Here is a 22,331-nt window from a genome sequence, read left to right as displayed (position 1 = left end):
TGCACAACCAGAAAGCGCTCTCCCACCTGCGAGATCTTCCGCTCACTTCTGTTTCCGGAACACACGGCTTGTCTACTAGTCGAGAATACTTAATGTAAGGAGGCGGGGAGGGGGTGCTCGGGGAGACCTGTCGGCCGTGTGCAAGGACAGTGCTGAACTGCTTTCGGAAACTAGTCTGCTTGTTTACACGGCGGCACGAGGTTACGTCAGCAGGTGGCGCGTGTGTGCGGCAGCACTGGGCGTGCGCCACTGCTCCCCCTACCCCCTCCCCCGTCTGGGCCCGACGAGCCGCGGCCCGCTGCCTCAGTCGCACGCCGGACACACAGACACTCTCTCCGACAACAAACAATACCGTCTCGCGTCGCAGAGACGCACCCGTCTGCACCCAACCGCTGTTGATGCGGACGCTCACGCAGATACTAGCCGGATTCGTACCACCGCGCATCAGGAAGCGTCTACACATGGAGAGTCGCAGTAGTAAACCGCCGAGGGGCACTAACAGGCCGTCCTCGCCCGACAGCGAGGGCACGTCGGAGTCTTCAGCGGCGCCCAAATCCAAAAGCAAGTTCGGCGCGTTCAGGACGAGCCTGAAGGAGGTGGGGCAGCGCGTCGGGGGCCGGGGGAAGCCCGCCGACCCGGAAGCGGCCGCTATCAAAGCCAAGGAGAAGGACAGGAAGAAAGTGAAGAAGCTGGAGAAGAGCAAGAGCAAGGCGAGCAAGAGGGAGGGCAGCGCGGAAGAGAGTCCGGCAGCCGACGGGGCAGAGGCGACGCCGTCGCCGGCCAAGACGGCGCGCACGAGCAAGGCGTCGACGCTGGTGCGCAAGCTGAGCATCGGCAGGTACAAGGGCGGCGACGGCGGCAAGAACTCGAAGACGCCGACGCCGGAGGCTTCGCCGAGTGCGTCGTCGGCGTCGAGCAGCCGGCAGGCGCCGGACGGAGAGGACCTGAGCAGCCCCGGGACGCCGCCCACTCCGCCCGTCCGCCAACCGGAACCGCCGCTGCCGCCCGACGCTGACCAATCGGGTGAGGCGGCGGCTGACGGCGAGGGACCCGTTACGGAACCGCGCGCCGCTGCCGACCCGCTGCCCACTGCGCCCGAAGCCGCCGCTACAGCTGCGGAACTCGTGCAGGAGATCATCTGGAACCTGACGCCGGAGCCCGCGGCTGATCCTCCTCCGCCGCCGCAGCAGCAGCAGAGTGAGCCCGCCGCGAAGGACGGCGGTGCAGCCGAAGCGGAGCCGAAAGCGGCCGACGTCGCGGACCTGCGCGCTCCGCCGCTAGTAGCCAGTGTGTCGGCGACCGTGCGCGACGTAGCTGCGCGCCAGGCAGAGCCGCTCGAAAGCGAACACGAGGAGGAGGAGGAGCTGGACCAGTTCGGCGAAGTGGAGAGCGAAGCAGCGCAGACGGAGAGCGGGCGGGTGACGCCGGCAGCCGAGAGCGCAGTTGCTGCACCGCCGGTCCAGAGCTCCAGTGAAGACACGATCGAGCAGAGGGTAGAGGAAATAGAGCAACAAAAACCTTTCGCGCCGCCACAGCCCGAACAGGAAACGCCGCTCGAAGCCGCAGAGGAGAAACCGCAACCGCCCCAGCCGCAGGACTCGTCTGCAGAGGGCACCGAGCACGGCGACGTCACTGTGGTACAGCCGGAGCAGCAGACAGAGCAGGAGGCGCAACCGGCGGCTAGCGACTCTGAGGCGGAGGATTCCACGGGGGACATGTCGCAGAGGAGGAACCGCAAGCGACAGTCGGGCGCGGCTGCGGCGTCGGCGTTGTCGCCGGGGGCGGCCGACGGCCCGGACGCCCTGCCGGACTCGCCGCTGCCGTCGCTCAAGGCGGAGCTGGCCACGGCGGCGGACAAGGAGCGGCAGCAGCGCGAGAGCGACGCATCGGACACCTTCCTGGACGCAGAGAGGGCTGACGGAGCGCTGCACAATGGCACGGCCGACGAAGAGTTCGCACAGGCGGAGGACGAGCGAGGGAGTCTTCTGGACGCCACCAGCATCGGTGACGCCATAGCCGAGGCGCGTTCTAAGCTCACTGAGAGCCTGGGGGCCGCAGCAGCTGCCGCCTCGCAGCAGCCGCCCTCGCCCGCGGTAAGATTCGAACCCGCTACCCTCTCTGAACTGTTGATTAACCATTCTGCCTTCTCTGCGTCATACATGTATGGATGAGATCGTTTCCGCAGTTTTCCAGCTGACTTTTGCACACAGAATTTTCTTTGGGCTAGGGGATGAAGGATGTTTCCGTCGACTGATCTGTTTCAGGATTAAAGTGGTGAATCCACCTTTTGTCCATTGTGACATACCTTGCAAGAATGCAGTCTTCATCCGCATCAAATCTCGAGTCCTACCTGAATAGGAGCCGGTTTCTGGTCAGCGTCATAGTACCCCCCACACCGTCCCCTGTACCACTACCGCTCCCAAAAAATCTTAGTCGTAACAATGCGTACAAAAATCGTTTACGGTTTCTCAACATTTAATACGTCAGATGTAAACCCTGATTTATAACTAGTTGCCATTCCTAATTTAGTTATGAATCAGTCGTAGGCCCAACATGTAACGAACACTTGGTTAAAAGTGACCAAATGAACAAGGTATATTGAGAAACGCTGTCTACATTACTAAGACTAACCCGGCTCATGCTTAACAATCCCAGTTGTAGCTTACTTATATAATGGCTTCGAGGCCACTAGAACTTAATGTTTTTCGTAATTCAGTTGTCACATTCTACTCACTAAGAGCTTTAATCTTACGTTAAAGGTGTAACACAGGAAGTTAGTTAGGAACTATTGAGACAGCATAGCCCATTATGCTTAAATTACACCTATTAGCGACTTCTAACTAAAAATCTTTCAGACCTTTCCTAAGTTTAGTAGGTTACGTGATCGTAAAACATTAAACACATTTAGTAATTTGTAATCGCAGCTGATGCTTTTTGTACATGGCAATTAAATTCTTCAAAGAATCAGGTTTAAATGATATTACATCTTACGTAAATCTCTCGTGCATACAGCGTAGACCAACTGAGAAACGTGAGGTGGGAGAGCAACCATATCTTATCCAATTCAGTCTTGTATACACACTTGCCATCGTGCACTTTCAGTAGCGACGGAAGGGTTCGTATTACGTAATCTAGGTATAGCCAGAAAGCCTTTATAATAGATGTTTCAAAATGTTTGAGGTTGCGCAATGACTTACCTAAACTTTCAACTAACGTACATGTTTTCACCACCTGATGGAACAAATTACGCAAGTTTCGAAATATTGCGCACAAATATGTAGACACCCCGTGTCCTAAATGTAAGGCAAGAAAGATAGCTATCTTAGACACATCACGCATGATATTGGAGTTTGTATCAACTGCTCACGATTCCAGACGTAATACAGCGCAGAATGAGATCACATCGAGCAAGTCTTCATACTCATTTCGAGGCATCAGTTTCCAGACTATATGGAGCAGGCGATGTACACAAAACTCGGGTAAAATACGACCAGTAGCAAAATCTTCAGTCTTGAAGATACTGTACAGCTCATAGCAGAATAGCTTGGTGTAGTAAAGACTCTTGTTATAAGATTATGGTGTGAGAGTTTCAGATGCTTATTAATGTTACAAGCTAAGGGATGTGCACCATTGAAAAATCGGCATATCTTAATATTTGTATGTTGAATGACCGTTGTCACTGTCACATTGAAGTAAAAGTATAAACTGCGTAAGATCCAGCGTCTCTGAATGTTGGCAAATGTCAAAAAGAAAACATGTTGACAAAGGTAAAGGGAAATTTTTCCTGAATAGCGATTAAGCAACTACAAAGCTGTGAGTCATCGCTGTTAGAGAAGGCTCTCTTGAAGTTCCTTGCTTTGAGCGTTTGTCTTGCAAAGCTATTTACTAAAAGTTGAGTATGTACAGTTTTCATGGACTGCTTTAGCTGTAAGGCTGATATAAGGGAGATCGAAGATGGTGCCATACCCGTTCTATATTCCGCGTTTCCAAGTTTCTAATATTTGTGAGGTTTAATCAGTCCTAATAAGTTGTTGGTTCCAGTCAGTCCACGACTTGTTTCTGCAATAGCTGTTTCTAAGTATAGGAGATTGGATCAATGCGTTGTCGAGGTTATAGCATCTTCGCTGAATAAATTGATGAAAAGCTCTGGCAGTTTTGAGATCCCACGACGTTTCGACGGGTTCTGGCGAAGTAGCGTATTGCAAAAGTAATATCTGCCAATCAACTGTTTCTATAGTGTTCTATGGGGAAAGTCTAAATTAACACTGGCTGTTTTCTTCCGTGTGTTGAAAACAAGGTGGTTACGTAACCACTTATCTTCCTCCCGTCACTCAAAACGGACCCATTTAGCTTCCGGGTTACCAGGTTTACAATTTTGCCACGCAGTTTCTGAAAGTTCGTAATTCGGAGTACCGGGTAACGAGTCAGGAGGGATACGAAACTTAGCTCCGCTGCAATAATGCACTATTTGCCTTAAATGATTCTTTAACAGATGATTCCTACTTGGGCTCCGGCATATCGGTTCGTATTGTCACGGAACAGGTTAATGAAGGGGCAACTGGAGGGGTGCGCTCGGACGTGGGCGGGGGTGTCTGTGCCGGTGCGTGTTACGTAAGCAGCGGTGGGTGCGTCGCGCCTCGTTACGTAAAGCGGCGCGGAGCGGCCCACACCGCTGGAGGCTCCAGCGCAGGCCGGCAACGCTTCCAGCTCCAGCGAGGCGCAACCCTGCTGTCCGTAGACGCCCACGCAGCCCGCGCTAGGGCCAAAGCCGCTATGGGCCACCGCTCTCCGCTCCAAGTACGTAGCTGCAAGCGTTTGCCTCTGGAGCAGCACAAGCAAGTGCTTACACCTACCACGCCACCCGTAGCTGGGTTCCCTCTAGCGCGCACCCACTCAAGTATCTACTACATTCTGCAGACGCACTCGTCTGAATTAACTTGAGAGCTTCATAGAAATCGTAATTCTCCTAGCTGAAACATCCTTTAGAAGCCTACAGTCTCCTACAGACTTACATTCTCCAGCGCTTCACTGACTCTTTACTAGCTCAGAATTCTGCAGCGAGATCCAAAATAGATTAGTGCCCTTTAACACACATCTTACTCTCGATAGAATGAAAATTGGACTAGTTATTTTGCTTACACCATTACCGCTACTTTGCCCGTAAGCTGATCACGTAAAGCTTGTATGTCCGAGCGGCTGAAGGTTACGTAATATGGTGCATCTTAGGAATGTTTGTATTTCACAACTTGAACATCCTCGCAGCTGTGCGCGTTTCAAAATCAGAAGATACTAGAATTGTCAAAATACGTGACTACGAAGACAAAAGTGGATTCTTGTGAATAGAGGGTTCAAAGTGATAATTACCGTGAGGTCCAGATTGAAAGCTAATTTAGGACGTTGGTCAGTTATATAACCTTCCGTGCTGAGACTCTCACGTAACCTGGACACGCCCAACGCTCTAAACTAACTTCGATATAAGATTTATGAGATAGTACTTCGAAGTGAGAGTTGATGTTAGCAGAATAGTGCAGGACACTCTCGTTTTGACTACGCATCGGTGTGAAGTTAATGCCTGGAAGACTTACCTGAATAGGCTGCTGTGCTTTAAATGGTTTTGATACTTACTTCATGGTGCAGGCAAAACGCTCGTTCTTACGTTTTCTAAATAGGACTGCATGTTAAGAGTTCTCGTGTCTGTTCTGTCAATTTTTTTCCAAATAGTAGTAGTCATAGACCGCCTGTACATTTCAATTTAGTGACGTGATTGAAACTGCGCTGTACAAAGATGCCCAAATTTTTAGTTCGTTTGGTGATAGTTTTCAGATTAGTTTCCCAAACAATGATGGTATGTAATCTTTCCACGAGCCATAAAATAATTGCATTCTAAATCGCAGTTTTTTAATAGTTAGAAAGAAGTTGAAAGTTACTCGTGCATCAAACTTGTAACTCTGCATAATTACCTACATACATATCTACACTAATGTGGAAGTTACTTCCCTTGTATATTTTTCGCCTTAGTTTTCAGATGCCTACCCACTGGCTACGGAAGTCGTCGGTATTCATCAGCGCTCAGGAGTTTGTGAATAACAGGAAAGAATAAATTTTTCGCCGTGCTATTTCACTACGTTGACTGAGGATGTTTCTTCAGATAGTTTATAAGTTCTCATAAACTGCTAGAAAACGTGCACTTAGTTTCGTCGAATGACGGTAAGTCCTGGTATTAGCGACTGCGTAGCGAGTCTGATAAGTGGAAGATGTAAGAGCTTTGCCCTACTGGGCAATCGAGTGAAGAGTTCGTTCTTCGATACTTCTGATAGCTGATTCCTGGTGTAATAGTTCCTAAGTCACTTTTCGGTTTAGAGCTGAACCGATCAAAACGTCCGTGTATGTCCCATTTGATTTCCATGGAATCTGAAGGCTGACCTTCAACTAGTGACCACATGAAACGCAAAGCTCGTGAGGGTTTCGCGGGAGAAGTTAAACCAGTGTCGCGTAGGGGCAACGGGTCTGACGTACAGGTAGGGATAGATACTAGATGCTGATAGGGCGTGGCCTTCCACAGCACCTGTTGCTGCTGGCGCGTCCACTCAGTGTTCAGTGTCCTGTGCAACTCCATCCCAACAGCGTTGCGATGGCGCCTACACCGGAGAGGCTCTCTGAGGTTAGCGTTTGCGCTATCATGTAGCACGACTGCAGATATTATACGAAGTAACACTAGTACTGTCCAGAACGGCCTTTTTTACATATAGTTCCTCGAATCTGCACATGCAAGTCAGGCAAATGTATTTAGGTAGTTCAATATTGCTGCATAGTGTCTACAGTTCGGGTGCTAGTGAAGTTTGATTTTATTAGTGTGATTCAAAGTTACTAATTTTAGTCTTCTCGTACCTCTAAGCTTGACTTCAACGTTCATGAAGTATGGGAATGCACACCGCCTTACGTAGTGGTTTTCTCGTAGTATAGTATTGTGGAACTAAGTTGTTAAATTTCGTGGATTGAGTAACATGAAATAAGACGTCAAAGCTAGTGGGCGCTATCATAAAATGTTTGTCAAGGAAGATCATTTTATCAGTAAATTAGTCGTAGACGTTGACAGAGTATTTAATTACTAAAGCTTAATGCGCATACGAGTAACGGTATTAATAATTTAAGTTCATCTTTCTTCGAGAAAGCACCTTCGAATATACCGGGTCATCAGAAAGTCAGTACAAATTCGAAAACTTAATAAACCACGGAATAATGTAGAGTTAAAAATCGACACACATGCTCTGAATTACATGGGGTTTTATTAGAACCAAAAAATTGCTATAAGCGTGAAAGATCTCTTGCGTGCGTTGTTTGGTGATGATCGTGTGCTCAGCCACCACTTTCGTCATGCTTGGCCTCCCACGTCCCCAGACCACAGTCCGTGCGATTGTTGGCTTTGGGGTTACCAGAAGTCGCGAAGTGTATAGTTATCGACCGACATCTCTAGGGATGCCGAAAGACAACATTCGACGGCAATGCCTCACCATAACTCCGGACATGCTTTACAGTGCTGTTCACAACATTATTCCTCGACTACAGATATTGAGGAATGATGGTGGACATATTGAGCATTTCCTGTAAAGATCATCTTTGCTTTGTCTTACTTTGTTATGCTAATTATTGCTATTCTGATCAGATAGAGCGCCATCTGTCGGACATTTTTGACCTTTTGTATTTTTTTGGTTCTAATAAAACCCCATGTCATTCCAAGCATGTGTGTAAATTTGTACCTCTATCTACACTATTCCGTGATTTATTCAGTTTTCAAATTTATACTGACTTTTTCATCACCCGGTATATTTTAAGGCACGCAAGGTCTCAACGTTGACTGTTCAAGTTGTATACCTACCAACATTCCATTCAGTTTTGCTGCTACACCACTTGCACTTCTTGCATGTAGGTTTGTTGGACATTTAAAATTTGGTTAGATCAGTTGTCTGAACGTCTGGCCACAAAATTGCGGATACATGGAATCTTTTCACTGTTGCAGAGGTGGATGCAACTGGCAACGTTTCGTAGCGTAGAGATAACTATAGTCAAACTTACTGTGCTGGGCGTACACGTCCGTATGAGACAGTAATGCAATGTATTCAGGTTTAAAAATTTGTCACTTGCACATGGATCCATCCGCAGTTACGGTTCTTACAGCATTAATACGTAAGACGTCGAAAATTAAATTGTTATAAGATTGTTACAGAAGCAGTTTCTTTAGAGGGACGAAGTATTTCAGTATAATCCATGAATTTGTTAATCTTAATCTGAGTACATGTACGAGTATTTCTAAAATTTTGTATGCTGCCGTCGCCGCTTATTGCACTGTTTAGCTGCTTATTTGGGAAAAACTTTTGTAGGTGAGAAGGTAAAATTTTCACTTGCCCCAGAACGAGAGGATGGCAGCACGAAAGGTTGTGCTAAAGACTTAAGCGCGTGACTACCGGAGGCTTCTACTCACGTGATTTGCTACGGTCTCCAAAGAGTTGTCAACTAAGCGAATACAAAGTTGTACTCGTCTACTGTTGGCAGTAACGAAGCAGCTTCCAAAGTTTATCGATCGACCTCCAACTTACGGTTTGTAAGACAGGTCGCGGGAGCAACACAAGAAAACTGACATCCGGCAAAGGTGCGCAGCGTTGCGGAAATTGCGTGACTCAAGGGCTGGCTCCACGTTCTACTTTAACAATACGACGGTGCTTTCTCACGTGTTCTTACTTGGTCCGTGTCAGTGTGTAATGAAAATGCTTCATACACATTCTTTTCTGCGCTGTTCATTAATGAAATAACGTAAAGTTACGACAGGCTCTTGATTACAGTAACGAATCGCGTAATTCCTTGAATGTGCTTAAAGTATCCGGTTATTCTAAATGAGGGTGCTTTACTGAAATCCAGTATTAATTTGCGATGGGGGTTTAGAAACATTTCCAGCAGAGAATGTCTTCACAATTATACCAGTGAATGTCTGGCATATACCGTGACCACATGTTGTGTGAAAATTTGATGTAAAACTGAATCTTCTTAATTATTCCGTCCCCGGTGTTTAACTTCGGATAGGATCGGTATGTCAACATCAATTCAAGGGTTGTCGTATAGCAAGAGCTGCCAAGGCTACCCAACATCCCCTCATAGCCGATAAACTCTTCCGCAGATCTACATTTACCACTCTTTGAAACTCCCACCCACCGCCATAGAGAACCAACATTGTTGAAGCATGGCAGTAAACATTCAGGATTTTTTTGGTCATCAGTCTACTGACTGGTTTGATGCGGCCCGCCACGAATTCCTTTCCTGTGCTAACCTCTTCATCTCAGAGTAGCACTTGCAACCTACGTCCTCAATTATTTGCTTGACGTATTCCAATCTGTCTTCCTCTACAGTTTTTGCCCTCTACAGCTCTCTCTAGTACCATGGAAGTCATTCCCCATGTCTTAGCAGATGTCCTATCATCCTGTCCCTTCTCCTTATCAGTGTTTTCCACATATTCCTTTCCTCTTCGATTCTGCGTAGAACCTCCTCATTCCTTACCTTATCAGTCCACCTAATTTTCAACATTCGTCTATAGCACCACATCTCAAATGCTTCGATTCTCTTCTGTTCCGGTTTTCCACAGTCTGTTTCACTACCATACAATGCTGTACTCCAGACGTACATCCTCAGAAATTTCTTCCTCAAATTAAGGCCGATATTTGATATTAGTAGACTTCTCTTGGCCAAAAATGCCTTTTTTGCCACAGCGAGTCTGCTTTTGATGGCCTCCTTGCTCCGTCCGTCTTTGATTATTTTACTGCCTTGGTAGCAGAATTCCTTAACTTGATTGACTTCGTGACCATCAATCCTGATAAGTTTCTCGCTGTTCTCATTTCTGCTACTTCTCATTACCTTCGTCTTTCTCCGATTTACTCTCAAACCAAACTGTATACTGATTAGACTGTTCATTCCGTTCAGCAGATCATTTAATTCTTCTTCACTTTCACTCAGGATAGCAATGTCATCAGCGAATCGTATCATTGATATCCTTTCACCTTGTATTTTAATTCCACTCCTGAACCTTTCTTTTATTTCCATCATTGCTTCCTCGATGTACAGATTGAAGAGTAGGGGCGAAAGGTTACAGCCTTGTCTTACACCCTTCTTAATACGAGCACTTCGTTCTTGATAGTCCACTCTTATTATTCCCTCTTGGTTGTTGTACATATTGTATATGACCCGTCTCTCCCTATAGCTTACCCCTACTTTTTTCAGAATCTCGAACAGCTTGCACCATTTTATATTGTCGAACGCTTTTTCCAGGTCGACAAATCCTATGAAAGTGTCTTGATTTTTCTTTAGCCTTGCTTCCATTATTAGCCGTAATGTCAGAATTGCCTCTCTCGTCCCTTTACTTTTCCTAAAGCCAAACTGATCGTCACCTAGCGCATTCTCAATTTTCTTTTCCATTCTTCTGTATATTCTTGTAAGCAGCTTCGTTGCATGAGCTGTTAAGCTGATTGTGCAATAATTCTCGCACTTGTCAGCTCTTGCCGTCTTCGGAATTGTGTGGATGATGCTTTTCCGAAAGTCAGATGGTATGTCGCCAGACTCATATATTCTACACACCAACGTGAATAGTCGTTTTGTTGCCACTTCCCCCAATGATTTTAGAAATTCTGATGGAATGTTACCTATCCCTTCTGCCTTATTTGACCGTAAGTCCTCCAAAGCTCTTTTAAATTCCGATTCTAATACTGGATCCCCTATCTCTTCTAAATCGACTCCTGTTTCTTCTTCTATCACATCAGACAAATCTTCACCCTTATGGAGGCTTTCAATGTATTCTTTCCACCTATCTGCTCTCTCCTCTGCATTTAACAGTGGAATTCCCGTTACACTCTTAATGTTACCACCGTTGCTTTTAACGTCACCAAAGGTTGTTTTGACTTTCCTGTATGCTGAGTCTGTCCTTCCGACAATCATATCTTTTTCGATGTCTTCACATTTTTCCTGCAGCCATTTCGTCTTAGCTTCCCTGCACTTCCTATTTATTTCATTCCTCAGCGACTTGTATTTCTGTATTCCTGATTTTCCCGGAACGTGTTTGTACTTCCTCCTTTCGTCAATCAACTGAAGTATTTCTTCTGTTACCCATGGTTTCTTCGCAGCTACCTTCTTTGTACCTATGTTTCCCTTCCCAACTTCTGTGATGGCCCTTTTTAGAGATGTCCATTCCTCTTCAACTGTACTGCCTACTGCGCTATTCCTTATTGCTGTATCTATAGCGTTAGAGAACTTCAAACGTATCTCGTCATTCCTTAGTGCTTCCGTATCCCGCTTCTTTGCGTATTGATTCTTCCTGACTAATGTCTTGAACTTCAGCCTACTCTTCATCACTACTACATTGTGATTTTCAGGATAGATGAGGTGAGAAGTGTGCTGGTTAAAGACGGGCAACTCCATTGTTTTTAACGGCTGAGTGTCAAAGAATCATTTCCGGTTTCAAAATTGATTTTTTAATGAACATCTGAAAGTGCTAATCTGATGACCTAGAGGGTAAAAGAGCTTCGTAGTAACGTAGGGAATTGTTTACCAGACTTTCATCCAGCCTAGATGTTCTTGGCTGCAAAGGTGAACGTACAGCTGCTAGGAAGTAGTTTCGCTATGTTGAGTTCATTACGTTGGTAAAAAATTAACCTTAGCAAACAACTGGTTACGTTTAATTTTCTCAGATTTATAACGAATGCTATTAAAGAGCAACTGAAAGATTCAGCAACTGACGTTTGTAAAGGTTGCAAGATGCGAGGGGTGGAGGTGTCGAAAAGTGTCTAGTCTAACAAAAATGACAAATTCATAATACCAATTTATTTTTAAACATAATACCCGTGTACACTAATACACCTGCGGGCACGCTCAGGTAACTTCTGCAAACCATTTAATTAAAGGTCTTAGTCCAACCAAGTGTTCACTGCATCATCGTCAAATCTTCCTCGTTAGAGATCTTTTTAGGTTTGTCAAAAGTATTCTGATATAGCAAAGTCTGGAGAATATGGCGGATAACGTAACAATTTGGACCCGCAGTTATGCAGTTTAGTGTGTTGCGAGGCCTTCGTGCGCCGGTGCGTTGTCCTGGCGCAAAAGAATTCCGCGCGCAATTTTTCTCCGCCTTTTTTCTCAAACGGTGCAATAGTATTATGCATTGATAGGTACGCCCTTTTGCAAGTAATCCGCCAGTTACCCCTTGTGCATTCCAGAAGACCGATGCCATTACCTTACCAGCTGATTTTTGCACCCGGAATTTTCTTTGGGCTAGGGGATGAAGCATGTGTCCATTGACTGTTCTATCTCAGGATTAAAGTGGTGAATCCACCTTTTGTCCATTGACATACCTTGCAAGAATGCAGTCTTCATCCGCATCAATTTGGCGGGCGATTTCTATCACAGCACTGCACACTCTCCCGTCTCGATCTGCATTCAATTTCGGGACGCACCGAGATGAAGCATTTCGCGTTGCCAAAATATCCCCAACGATTCCATGAGCGCACCCATTGGAGATTCCAAATGTGGTTTCAATGTGCAGCAACGTTGTGAATTGGTCACTGTTTCATCAGTGGCAACGGTGACAGGCCTTCCGCTGCTTGACGCATCTTCCACGTTTGAAGTCTGACACCCAGTTTTTCACTCTTTCATAAGACTGAGCACTGTCGTAGAGTGTATTCAGCGTGTTCCTGGCAAGTTCCTTGGGCGTCATTCCCTTCAAACGAAGATACTCAATCACGGAAATTTGCTTACACTACCGTATACAACGAATCCTAGCGGCAAAACTAACGAAGGTGGAACCGTTAAATTTGATATGCATACCCACAAAGGATCACTATAAAAGTAGGTGGTGTTTGAGACATTACGGCAACTATCTCGGGCTACAAACTTTTCGACAGCCCCTCGCAGTTACGAAGTGAATCATTTTGTGAATGAAAGTTTCCTATGAAAATATGGCACTATAATCAATCACTATCGTATTTGTCACTAGAGTGCACCTTACTGCACGTATTTTTCCATGCCGCGCCAATTGCCAAAACGATTAAAGGCAAGAGTTTTTCCGGAAAGGGGTTGAAACAAGTTCGATCATCTTGATTTTGTTTTCCTCGGATGGCGCTTTATAAAGGCCACAATATTCCCGATTAAAACTAATCGTATTAGTGGTTCGCGGCTAAATTACAAATATTTTTTCAAATTTCGTAATTTTTCAACTGTGGGTGAGAGGAAAGTAGGCAAATCGGTAACCTATTTGGATCCACGAGCCTCCAGTCGAGATCGGCACCTACATAACTTCAATTAGTTGCGAAATGTAAGTCATATTAATTTTAACTACTAACTTCCCTATTGAAGTGGCATATGACGTACATGAATGGCTGTCCATATACTTGACAGCCTCTTATTTTTGCCATCATTCTGCCACGCATGGACTCAAAGCTTTCCACAATCTAGGTCAGATTCCCTAAATTTACTATTTCTCTAAAATAGTTTTTGTTCCAATTATTGCCAATTAAAATCGTTGAGCATCTTTCTTTCGTAAAGGCTACACAGATTAAATAAGATCGTAGCAGCGTGTCCCTGAAGTACTTGATGAGTGAAAAAGTGCAGCGGTTAAGGCACTATTTACTTAGGTTTATAGTTGCGCCGCTACAAGAAAATATCTGAATAATTCGGCCGCTCTGTGAATGAAACAGTATTGTCGCGCAGCCTGCAGGAGATTCTCACCGTCTAGAAGTAACTCACCGCTTGTTGCTCGGTAGGGAATACATCTCATTGGCTATTAGCAGCTAATGGAGAAGGATGTGCAGAACCGCTGAAAATAGGGCCGCCTTCCTACAAGACGCGGAGTATAGATTCTTACTGGTAGGAAGTTTTCTCGTCTTTGTGAAAGATTAAAGTTTCCCGTAGTTTCCCTAAGCCAAATGCGTGGGGGTTAATTTTGAAAAATCACGATCGCCTCCTACCCCTTCAGACCCTGTGTACTGGACGCTAGATCCTAACCCCCTATCTTGCTACTTAGGGAGTTCCTGAAAAGTTTTCACTGCGGTCGTTTGACACGTTTCAGCAGTATCTTAATCTAGAAATAGCATCTTACATTACCGCTCTCTCCTACTTGATTTTATGTCTGTGTATCTAGTTTAGAATCGAGCTTCCCAAGATTTCATTTGCATTCTTTTTCCGAGGATTATTTTTGGTAAGATTCATACAGGATGAAGGGACTGATGACCTTTCATTTTGGTCACTTTAACGTCACCAACCAACCAGCATCTTGTGTATCGTTTTCTTAACAAGTGCAGTTACCTGTCCCAGAATGGCGCTAATGAATGACGGTTGCATTTCATGCTACTTCAACTTTCTCAGTGTTAACCTTTGGTATCCGAACTATAAGCTCAAGAGGTTTGCTACTATTGCAGAAATTTGTCTAGCGTGTGATCATTTTCGCATTTGTTCCAATCAACGAACGGAATTGCACTGTAAGGGCAGAAGTGATGGAAAAGACTACGTATGTATTTCGCGTGGGTGATATCAGCCGCAGGGCCTAAGTAGCAATAAAGACGCGCAGGCATTCGTTCGTATTCGGTCTCCCCACCATTTAACGGTAGGTTTTATTCACTCACGTTTATTAAACGAATGAGATTCGTCAATGAAGATAGAAACTAGAACACACAACTTCTCAAGGAAAAGGCAGCATTTTCAAACATTTCCCGGCTTAACACAATAGTTTCCTTAATATTCGACCAATGCAATCCGTGGTGAATACGGGAATAATGTTGACACTCAACACGTCGTGGGATGTCCCTCATTGCTTTATAATCGCGTTAAAGCACTGTTGCATGTTACCAGAGAAGTCAGCAGTGTTCTCAGCCCCAATTAGTTCCCATTCTCCCTACACATTTTCAGATTTTCATAGCTCGTTAAAGTTGTCACGACACTTCCAGTTTGTCCCATAAATTCTGTATGGGGTTAAGGCCTGACGAGTGGTCTCAACAGCACTGAGATACAAAGAAGCCAATGTTTTTCCAAGGTTTGATGAGTGCTTTAGATAGAAAAATTTCGGGTGTAGTAACTAACATTCTGCATTCTTATGCGCATTCACTTTCGGATTTAACACGCTTTCTTAAACTACTGTCGATGAAAGTGCTTCACACATTCGATGGCTTAAAACAGCACCATACCGAAACACACACCTCCCCTCTCCTCCGGTGCCGTTTTCGACAGTAGTTCCAGTAGTTTGCCGGTGTTTATCCTGCAGCTCGTATTTTTGGTTTCGCCACACGGTAGTTCCTAACTCTGATGGAAAGATGTTGAAGTCGCTCACACCACCAAAATCGAAATTAAAATATCGTTATACTATTCATGACGTTCTTCCGTTGTACCATTCACCGATAACGCTCCGGACAAATCATTCACTTACTTGCTTACCACATTCTTGCAGCACCTAGATGGCAGTTTTAATAGAGAACTCTCCTTAATCGCCTCTAATTCGCCTTCCTAGACTGGCCATTTTGAGGCGTAGCTTCTATGCAATAGTTCTGAAATAATCTTATGCGCCCAACACCTGTGTTCAAATAAATGGAAATTTCTGAGAGTATTCACGGTTGAAGACGAGTTCCCGCTCTTAAGCTAGCTTCCTTACTGGTAGAACGCAGACCACGCGGCAAGAGCGTGCAGGTCGCATCCTACCGCGTACGACGCACTTTTATACAAGGGTGCTCAGCTCTTGCTCTTACACTCACTTAACACTCCCAAACTATTTTCAAAGGTGTTTCAACATTTTACGGCGATTAACAGTTTATTTACCCGCTATCTTTGAGTGCGTTTGAATAGGTGAGATGATTAGTAATATTGGCAGTTACTGTAACTGCAACAGAAAAAACAAATAACCGGTACGACTGCTTACTCCCTCTGGCTATGTGCTACGACGTCCTGAGAGCGGCAGAGAAACAGGTCTCTGTCCTGTGTGCTCGTGTGGTTGTCACAGATACCGCAGACAACGCCTGCCGTCTTGTCGAGGGGCCGGTGTTCACGGCTTGCAGGTTCGCGGTTAAGCAAACACCGCACATTACGATGGGCGGGGGAAATTTGAAGCACTAGCTCGGCCGCAAAACATTCCATACAGAGCGTACTGGGATTCGTACTCTGGTATCAAAAGCTGTTAAACTGATAGGGCCGTAGCACCTTTTCAATTGTAGCGTACTGTCGTTGAATGAACAATATCGCGTAACTATCCAATTTTCCGAATTTCGGCCAAGTGCAACACATCAGCCAGTGAACCTTGTAATCTTACCCTTCCACACATCACCATTAAATTTCTTAGTGTCATTTTCAAAAGCTTAGAGGCCTGAGATACATCAAAGAAACTTTTAACTTCATTTTCTCCTCTTGTTGGCTGCAGTTATTGCGTCTAGGGATATATTATTGAGACTAAAATTTTGATTTATAGTGGGTTCTTGATAGCTAAATAACTGAAAATTTGCCTGTAATCTTGAATTTTCTTAGTCACATTTTTCAGCATTACAGTCTTCAGTTTCCACTTCTACAACACCACAAATTACATTAGTGACAGGCTCAAAAACGTCTGATTCCATCATAGGCATGCCCACTAAAACTCACATTCTGCGGTAGTCTAAATATTCCAGAGAGTTTACAAACTCTTGACAAAAAATCTTCTCTAAAATGTCATTTTGTAAATGAATTCAGAAATTTAATAATTAACGTCCGTGTGCAATTAATATGAATGCCAGACATTTCGTAGTTTCATCCTCAAAAGAATAATTTTAACCACACATAGGGCAACAAATTTCTTTTTGTACATATTTTAGCTCGAAACATCACACTTTGTATAGAAAATCATACGAAATTCTTTCAGTGAAACAGCCGAGAATTTTCACATATACCACATTCGGGATTAATCCTGGTATCGTATACTTCTATAAAAAGGTTAAAAATGGGTCTCATTACAACATAGTTACCGTGCGAGTAGCCAACTTTAAATTCTTTAGAATGAAATTGGAAGAACAACGCATACTTCAAACAAGATATAAAATGGAAATACTACGTAACTGTACGGCTGATGTAAATGAAGCGTGGGCAGTCTGTTGATGTAAATAGGAAGATAGCAAGACTGTAGAGAAATACCGACTTAAATAGGTCGGTGGCTCGGCAGGTGCCTAGTAGCTGCCTTTCTTTTTTTGTACGCTACAATCAACAGAGCAACGATGTCAGTATTGGTTCTAAAAGGGTCTTGTGGATCAGCCGAAGCAGCTTACACAAGAACTGCTTTCTAAAAAATGACACGTAACAGATACTAAGAAAATGCTATAACAGACGGTTTTGCGGTAGATGGACATTTACTTGCGCGCCATTTACAACGGCGGTTTTACACAAATTTTAAACCTTGAACTGGTTTATTAGTACGGTCCTCACCTAATACTATGAAAGATGATTCTGAAAGAAAATACTTTTTGTTTCAGTATTTTCGACATGAGTGAGGGCGCCTTCTGTTAGTTTGGTTAAGAAGCTCTCCAGCTGCGGTGTTCAGCGCGCTCCGGCAGCAATCGGGGGAAAAAGTCGTCTCACCAGTTTTCTTCTGAGCGGTAGGGGCATTGACCAGAACCCGCTAGCGATCTCTGGTCAAAGATAATGAAGCGAATTCTTATCCGAAAACGTCGCCAATGCATATTGATACTTACATATAAAGCTAAACAATAGGATAAAGAATCTTCTTAGTGTTGTGGCACCGCTGTTTAGATCTGGTAATGCGCTTCAACATCTGCAGTGACGAAGAAAAGATAATACAAAACTTAAACAATAAAGATCTAAGGCTTGACGTAAGGATATTTGAGTCACGCAAGGTATGTTGAGTACTAACGATAGTATAAAAGATCTTACTATGGGGCAGCCGCAACAAAAAGTCCATTTTGTAAAATGAAGAAACACCACAACTATATTTTATTACATACGCAACCGGTTTCGCAACGCTTAAAGTTCAATCATCTGGCATAAACTGAAATAACGAAAATATTAAGACAATATTTACTATTAAAAAGTCTTGATCACGATTTATCAAGGTGACCTGATTCGACCACAGCTGTGGTCATCTTCAGACCATTTAGTAGGAACCTCTTTCTGTTGGAGAGTAGTAATTCTCCAACAGAATGAGGTTCCTACTCAATGGTCTGAAGATGACCACAGCTGTGGTCGAAACTGGTCACTTTGATAAATAAATCGTGATAGACTGTTTCTAATAGTAAATATTTGTAACACATTGATCACTGCCACTCCCATAATGTATTCAAAAGTAATTAAGACAATAGGAAACAACGCTTCTTAAAAATGATAAACTATACGGTTAAAACTTCTACAATAAAATAACGGGACATTACTTACAAATAATCACTTAACCATCTGAGATCCTCACACTTATCTTGGAATGGAACTTCTGGGTTAAGAGTAAGGAACTTTCGGACTGACTGGACACTTAACCATAAAACATGAAAGACGCAATAAAGACGAGAAAAAAAGTTGTGGAATATGTTTCCATCTGCTGTCCCGACCAGAGGCAATCTAAAAATTCTAAATACTTGCTAGTCGTATTGAAGACGCACAAAAGCCATACCGAAGATGGGATATGACTCAGATATGTTTGGTAAACTGTGTAAGCGTAAAATAGGGAAATGACAGCAGAAAGACGGAACAGTCCCATCAACATTTAAATAGTTACATAACTGAATACTATTATTTTTGTGATAAGGCAGTGCGTGCATTAATAGCATCAGCAAGATGGAAATGGATGTCTTAACATGCAATAAGATTAGGTGATTCAAACTGTGCGGTGTCTTTATTTTACAAAATTAAATGTTAAACAGAGGATGATACTATTTCACAAACTGTTTTCTAAACTTCCTTGCAAATTATAGAACATAGAAGAATTCAAGAATTATTAGGAAATTTGCAAGCATGGTTTACACAATATGAACGAAATGCTATTTACTAACCAGATTTCAATACAGCAATGCACGCATCTGAGTGATCAATGTAATAGCTAGGAAAACTTCGCCGGCAAAAGATAGGCCAGTAAATTGCAGTCTTCTAAACACACTGTTTAACGTCGATGTAAAAACGAGAGCTATATCAGTAACGAAACTTAGGTCTAGAGTAATTTGCTATAAACCTTGTTTCAGTATTTATCTTGGAATCATAACTTAGACGGGGAATAGCGTATTTGTAAGTTAGTGTTAAGCTCAAATGTAACCTCTGCCTCGTATTCAGGTGGCAGTTTATTATGACTCGCGAATACGCCACATTCAGCATATGAATAATTTTCTAGCCTGAGTCACGCCATTCAGCGCAGAGCAGTCGGTCTCATTGGAACCTGAATCTGAGGACGACAATGAAATATTTGCAGCATTTTTGATGTAGTGTATCAGTTAGCGGGAGAATTCCGGTCAACGAGTTGTTACGAAAAGTCGCTCTTACGTCACGAAGTCCTTCAATTCCATTTTTACTAATAATGGCATCAGGAAAACTTCGTTTTCGAAGTAGAAGGAAGAACTGGTCATCCTTCCCTTTTCATTGATCTTCCGTACGTTCACACGTACAGACAAGTAGTTTCTTCGGTTGTTCAGCCGCTCTTACGCGTGTCGTGATTTTCGTGCATTCGGAAATTATAAATCTGTTTTCACACGGTTAAAAAATTTTCCTACTTGCAGTTATTGTACTGCCATCATTGTGCAGACGTATGAAATACCAAAGTCAAAAGCTGCACTTGAAAATAGGAATAAATTCCTGAAATGCATATAATGCTATGGACAGGAAAACAGAAAATTGGTGCAATAATGAAGAAAATTAGTCATAATATACGGATAACGCACCTGTGCTCTCTAGCTATTAGAAATTTTCTCTGGTATCCACAGGCGTAAGTTTGTGCGTTATCATTCTAGAAAAGTCTTGCAATGTCGAATTTGACGGCAGATGGTAAGTCATACCGTTGTGAATCATTCAGCAAATGTACAGGTGTCCTGACGGAGTGATGGAGTGACAGATCTGGTCACATAAGTGTGTAGGGATTAGTATTGACGTCATGTGGCATTAAACACTTCCCATCAGCGGGCCATATGCGAGGTCTGTCAAGACACGACAGCTTGCGCACACCTCCATGCCACGCGCACGACGCAGCAACCCACTGTCTGTGACGTCAAAATCACTGCTCCCCGATCGATCATTGAAGCAGCGCTATACTAGTATCCTTCCAGTGCCGTTAGACATTGTTTTTCTGTCGGTGAAGTTAGTCGCTTTTCCCATTGCGTTGTTAGGGGACACCAGGTAACCATAGAGAGCAAATAGAAGCGAAATTAACTTGCGCGCAAGCGAAGACGACGTTTAGGGGAAACACACAAAATATTGCTAAAAATTCGATTTTTCTACATATTGTGCATTTTTTTGCTATATCTTAACACCAGTGAATGTTCCGCACTCCAAATCATACTTAAAATGTCCAGCAGGTATCTTCAGACTTTATTCGTCAATTAGTCTTAAAATGCTTAACAAATAGGTTCACCTTACCTTAATCTACCCTCTAAGAAGTCGTAGTGTCAATATTGCTTCTAGTGTTTCAATATTTCTCTGGAACTCACCTTTCTTCCCCGAATTAGACTTCTACCAGTTTCTTAATTCTTCTGTAAATTCGTATTAGAAATTTTTAATCATGGCATTTTAAACTGATAGGCAGTGCTCACACCTGACAGCATCTGCTTTTTTGGAATTGGAAATATTACATTGTTCTTGAAGTCTGAGGATATTTCGTCTGTTACCTTTCCCCCGCTTGCCTAGTGCTGGCTTGCCATCTGAGGTCTTAATATTCGTGCAATTGCTTCTCGTTTTCAGTTTCTTTAATCTCCCTATAGGTTTTGTTTCCTCTAGTCAGTCTCCCTTTGACCCCTAGCCGTACCTAATTAGCCATCTAGCACTTTCTGCCAATTTCATTTGTTTACAAGTCTTTTCATCAGCTTGCTTTATTCGCTATTTTTTCTACCTTCGACAGGTAAAATCAGCTAATCTAGTTTACCTTGTCTTTTTCCTAATTGATTCTCTGCCGCTGTATTCCCCTCCCAGTTCGTCAAAGGTTACGATACTCAATTTGAAACTCTTTAAACTTACCGAGGTTCCACCTCCTTAATTTTCTACTTTTTGCAAGTTTTTAATTTTCGGTTCATTACTAATAAATTAAGGTCAGTTAACATCCGCTTCCGGAAATATTTTACAGTTGAAAATCTGGTTTCGAAATCTGACTTACCGTTATTTAATAAATTTGAACCTTTGTCCCTGTGCAAAACGTACGATTCCTGAAGAGGAAAATTGGACTTCCAGGATAGCAAAGAAATTGAGGTAAAACTTCTATCTACGTGAACTGATCTTAAAATCTCAGATATCATTCAGATTGGGGCCCCTGCAACTACTGAAATGCTGCTATCCTTCTTCAGAAATCACACATTTGAGTGGCCTCAAGAGAAACGCCTTCACTGAGCTCACATTAACCTTGATGTTTCCTATCTTACGCATGGACTACTCAGTTGGTATATTTTGCTTATTTTTTCATAGTTCCACACAACTTCCTGTTTTCTCGATTGATCTGTGTTCAGTTTTTCAAGGCCCATTCAGTGTGCCAACTTATATCTAAATCTGAGGGGGGGGGGGGGGGGTGCGATGGGGAGGTTCCTTTGTTAGCAAGGTCTATGCTTCTAATGCCAAATACCTCGCAAAAACACAAAATTAGTAAAGTTACTGAACTGTGAAATATCATACGAAATCATTTTCATTTCGAATTCAAACAAAGATAGTGTTCATAAAATAGTTTGTGGAGCTCGCACACCGTTCTCTACAAATCTGTAAACTGTGTCGAACTCAGATGTTCGCTAAAATTTGTAGTATGTTTTTATAGCATGAGTGTTTGCACAGTCGTTATACGTGGCTGCAGACAGAACGTGAGCACTGAGAGTATTTACACGGAACTGTGCAGAGACTGGGGCTTCCTCAGCCAGCAGACCAGAAGGCCGGCAGCCTGTTCTCGCGAGGTTCGTCCGCCGGAGCAGGTAGCGGTTGGGGGTCACTGTCAGCTTTACGTAACGTGTCCGCCGCAGCCGCTCCTTCCAGCACTTTGCCGGCTTTTTCAGAGAGCGCGTTCTCCTCCGCGGCCGTGGCCAATGTCATCGTTAGCGGCACAATAAAAGAACCAGAAACAGTTTATCCGAAAAAAAACATAATTACCCAATGGCAGAGGACTACAGCAGACATTCCTCAGGGTT

At 43.7% G+C, this 22,331-nt stretch overlaps 1 protein-coding gene across 1 annotated transcript in view; it reads left to right on the top strand.

Moving 5' to 3' along the window:
- The first annotated feature begins 296 nt into the window (after nucleotides 1–296).
- LOC126470424 (ras-related protein Rab-44-like) overlaps nucleotides 297–22,331 on the top strand; it is a 75,458-nt gene continuing 53,423 nt past the window's right edge. The window contains exon 1 of the mRNA XM_050098279.1: nucleotides 297–2,093. Coding sequence (XP_049954236.1) covers nucleotides 399–2,093 — 1,695 coding nt within the window. The 5' untranslated portion in view covers nucleotides 297–398. The remainder of the gene's footprint in view (nucleotides 2,094–22,331) is intronic.

The sequence above is a fragment of the Schistocerca serialis genome, chromosome 1 (genome assembly GCF_023864345.2).
Source record: "Schistocerca serialis cubense isolate TAMUIC-IGC-003099 chromosome 1, iqSchSeri2.2, whole genome shotgun sequence".
NCBI lineage: Eukaryota > Metazoa > Arthropoda > Insecta > Orthoptera > Acrididae > Schistocerca > Schistocerca serialis.
This window is presented reverse-complemented; position numbering and strand designations above follow the sequence as displayed.